Source organism: Carlito syrichta, unplaced genomic scaffold (genome assembly GCF_000164805.1).
Source record: "Carlito syrichta isolate Samal-C Ts95f unplaced genomic scaffold, Tarsius_syrichta-2.0.1 Scaffold99423, whole genome shotgun sequence".
NCBI classification, from domain to species: Eukaryota; Metazoa; Chordata; class Mammalia; order Primates; family Tarsiidae; genus Carlito; species Carlito syrichta.
Window position 1 is genome coordinate 1,855 of NW_007043519.1, and position 4,192 is coordinate 6,046.

General features: G+C 48.4%; 1 protein-coding gene across 1 annotated transcript in view; it reads left to right on the forward strand.

The window, feature by feature from the left end:
* LOC103266181 (heat shock transcription factor, X-linked-like) overlaps positions 1 to 2,127 on the forward strand; it is a 2,798-nt gene extending 671 nt beyond the window's left edge. Inside the window, exons 2-3 of the mRNA XM_008063817.2 lie at positions 255 to 816; positions 1,468 to 2,127. Coding sequence (XP_008062008.2) covers positions 255 to 816; positions 1,468 to 2,127 — 1,222 coding nt within the window. The remainder of the gene's footprint in view (positions 1 to 254; positions 817 to 1,467) is intronic.
* Positions 2,128 to 4,192: the final 2,065 nt, after the last annotated feature.

The following is a 4,192-nucleotide window of genomic DNA, read 5'->3' on the forward strand; positions in this document are numbered from 1 at the left end:
AATGAAACGTCATTGTACACCTAACCCTTAACTGTACCCCACAAAACCATAATAAAAAATACTGATTAATGAAATGACTGTGTGGACCCAGATGTTGACTTGCTGACAGGTCACTCATCTGCCTGGCCCCTCCTGAGGTCACTTGCTGGGTGTGCTGTGATGTCACTGCTGGGCAACCTGAACCCCACTGTGATGTCCAGGCATCACTACGGAGTGCAGCGGCCTCGCAGCACTCCCAGGTTCACATGAACGAGGGAGAGACCATCCCTGAGGATGGCTGCATGTGGGGACAGCGATTCGAGAGGCCAGGGCCATGGCTTCGAAACGACACCCTTCCCTCCAGATCCCAGGGCTTCCCCAAGGGACCCAGCGATTGACCTGTATCCGGCAGGCCCGTCCCACGCCTGGGGCTACTCTGTGTCAGCCGGGTACCCCGACTTCAGGCTGCTGCTTAATGACATTGCTTTCCAGGCTCTGACCCAGGAGAATGTTGGAAGGCTGCACCCTGACTGTGACGTCCCCCCCGGGGGAGAGGGCGATCTCATCTCCCTCCCCTTCCCCAGGAAGCTGTGGAGACTTGTCAACAGTAGTCAGTTTTCATCGATTTGGTGGGATGACGACGGGACTTGTATAGGGATCAATGAAAGCCTGTTCCAAAAGGAGATTCTGGATAGGACCAGTCCCAACAAAGTGTTTGAGTCGGGGCGAATGAAGAGCTTTTTCCGCCAGCTGCAACTCTATGGTTTCAGCAGGAAGCACCCACGCCACCCCTCCCTCAGCTTCACCAACTCATCCACTGCAAAAAGACCAGACAAGGTAAATGGGGGACAAGCCGCTCAAGGGGCTAAGTCGGTGGGCTCTGGGGCTGGGTCACGTGTAATTCCCAGGACTACCTCGTGGTTAGTGGGTGACCCCGGGTGGGGTATGGGACTATTCCCGTGCCTGTGTCTCCCTTCGGGTGGTGAGGACATTAACCAAGAGTTCCTACCGGGAGAACGCCCATCTTGAGTCCATAAAAGATCACAGCTGTTAAGTCACTGCCTGCATGTTCTCCTATTCAGGGACAATAATGTCACCTGGCAGTTCATGTGTCCCCGTGACTCCAGAATGCTTTACACAGCAATGTAGGCAGATGTGAGGGTCCTTTCCCCTTACAATACCAGTGTCCCCCCCCCCCAACATTTGGAGAAGACGCTTTCAGTCTGCAACTTCAGAGTCCCTTTTCGCGGGCCTTGTGCATGCTCTAATTTGCTATTTTGAAGCATTTTCCAAGGGAGAAACACCCAATATAAACTGGTGAATCTTGAAGATGTAAAACCTGGTCCAGCTTCCTTTGGGGCCTGTGATCGTTGCCACAAAGGCCTCCCAGGGCCGCTAAAGTTGTCTTGCACAGAATGTAGATGGTTAGCAGTTGCAGCCCACACTTGTGACTGGGAGTTTCCTTTTCTTTGACGCTTTGAATGGCAGATACAGTTCTTCCACAATCCCTACTTCCAAAGAGACTCCCCTCACCTCCTGGTGAGGCTGAAGAGAAGAGTGGCCCAGAAGTCAACATCAAAACCCGTGGGGAGCAAGCCAGAAGTTGCGGAATCCCATCTGGCATCTGTGGCCATGGAGCAACAAGATGATTGCACGTCTCCAAATGAGGATAGCCAGGAGATACCGAAGAACCAGGTACATCATGGTCGCGCCGCCCAACTCAGGAGTGCTTCTGCTCCACCAGTAGTTCCCATGACGGCACCGGGGCCCACCGTGATGAACGGGGAAGCTCCAGTAATCCAGCCATCCGGCGGGCAGCCAGAGTGCAGCCAGGCTCACGGGACTCTGCGGGCAGACGTCCGTGCGCCTGAAGACCACCTCTTTGTCTGTTTCACCCTGCCCCCTACCCAGATTCCCTCCAACGAGCCTATGGCGGACCATCCTGCCATGCCCCCTGGGGTTCTACCCTTCTGCCACCCCTGGATGCCAGTGTCCGTTATGGCTGCTGGGCCTGCTGGCCTCTTCGCCATGATCCCTCATGCCCCCCCTCTGTTCCATCGCTGTCCCAATTGTCACTGGGTATCAGAATTCACACCAGCTACTGCTGGGCCCCAGGCGTCCCCAGACTGTTCAGCCCACAGCACTTAAAGGCAAGCGTTTGGCCAAAACATGCTTGTCAATAAACGTGTCCGAAAATGAGTGACTCTATTCACAAAAATGTTCCCGATCTCTGCCATGTTTCTTTGTGGTTGAGTACCCCGCTCAGACATCTTTTGTCTACATGGGGAAGACTTAGGGTCACATCCCTCCCTGGCATCGTGCAGGTACCCAGTAGATACTCATGTAGCTCCTGGGGTTCATGAAGCCCCTCCGACATCCGGGCTCCACTCACAATAGGGTGGCTCCAGTTAGCAATAAGTTATTGTGCATTTCAGAGTAGGTAGAAGATTTGCAATGTTCCCAACACAAGAAAGTGCTAGGTGTTTGAGGTGATGGGTGTCCCAATCACACGGATTTATTGTTACACATTCTTGTATCAAATTATCACATGTACCCCAGCACTATGCAACTACCTATCCATTAACAAACAAACAAACAAAAAACAAAAGACACTCTCATAACCCAGAAAAGGAAAGTTACCTAGAAATACTTGCTAAGTACACATCGGTATAAGCATTGCTAGTTGAATGTTCACAGTGACACTGTGTTCCTGGCCATTCCTTGTTGTGATGACACTTTTATAAAACAGGGTCTTTATCTTCCATTCAGAGGAACTCAAGCCTCACTTTGTAATTGGACTAAAAGTGCCTTTATCATTTGAGGTGGAGGTGACAGACACTTCCAGGGAGTCCTAGGGGTTTTCAGCTGAGAGGGTGTTCGTTGCTGTCTGGGTTACAGGATTTGGGTTTGGTTTTTATGCCAGCTACTGGATCTGGTGATGACTTCTTTCTTCTTTCCCTCTTCCCTCTGCCCCCATTTTTCTTTCTTTTTCTTGGAGCCAGTTTTTACAGGAGGTCCTGTTTCAGCTACGAAAGCAACTTTTTTATGGTCACCTGGGATTGACTCTCTTGGATCACATGCTGTCACTGATGAGCTCCTTTAAAGAGTGGTTTGTCTGAGTGGTCATAGGATGAACTTTCAAGTTCTTGCCGTATTTGCAATCGTGCAGAGTCTCCCAAAGAACCCTGATATCAGGCCGTGGAGAGAGCCCGAACACCGATACTCCAAAACCAAAGGCCTCCCTCTCCTTCATTTTAAATTTGACAGTAGGTGGCAGAGTCCCCTGAAAGCGAAGAGCATCGAGAAGACAGTGGTAATGTTGGGGTGGATACATCCAGAGTCTAGCAATGGTTTGCCTCGGCCTGCTCACTTATAAACCCATGCTCCTTCACCCATGACTGCTCGTCTCCTCTCCAAGATCCATCAAGTGTGAGCTCCTTAACTCTCAAGAAGTCCAGTGCCTCATCTCTCTCTTGGACTTAATGTGCCTACTGAGTTGGTATCATATAGAAATGGTGCTAAAAATCACTTTCCTACAAACCTGTGTGATCCTTGCCTGCCCGTCAACCTGTATAGAAAGATGCAGATTGTCAAAAGCGGATATCGAGTTATTTGCTTTTCTGAAAAGCATCTAGAGTTATTTTCTGATCTTAGCCAATGCAAAGATTTGATTGAACTCTTTCATCTGCTTTGCAGCCAGACTCTTCCTACTTTTATCTTGGTATCTGAGAATAATTAATCCTACAGCACAATGCTGCTTCTTGTATTCATGTAATTTCTTTTTTATTGGATTAAGGAAAGGCAGCAATACATGTGAGGATTATGTTTTACAATGATTAAGAAGATTCATTATCCAGTTTGTCTTCTAAATAGCACTGAGGTACACAGTCTGTCAAGGGTTAGTTATCTAAGGATGACATATATCTGGAATCTCAACAAGTTTCAATTTCCGCAGGATAACATATGAAAGAATTCTCTTTTAACCCTGGGATAAACAAGTTTCTGTAACGAAACACACGATTTGAAATACTACAGGAAACATCTGATGCACTTTATCACATTGAAATGAGAAATTTTGTAAATTAAAAGTCATCTTAATTAAAGTGAAATAAATAAATAAAATGTTTTCCATGCCCCCATGGAAAAAAAAAATCCAGAGTTCTTTCTGGTTGTCACGACAGGGGTGGTGCTCCTGGCGTCTAATAGGTAGGAA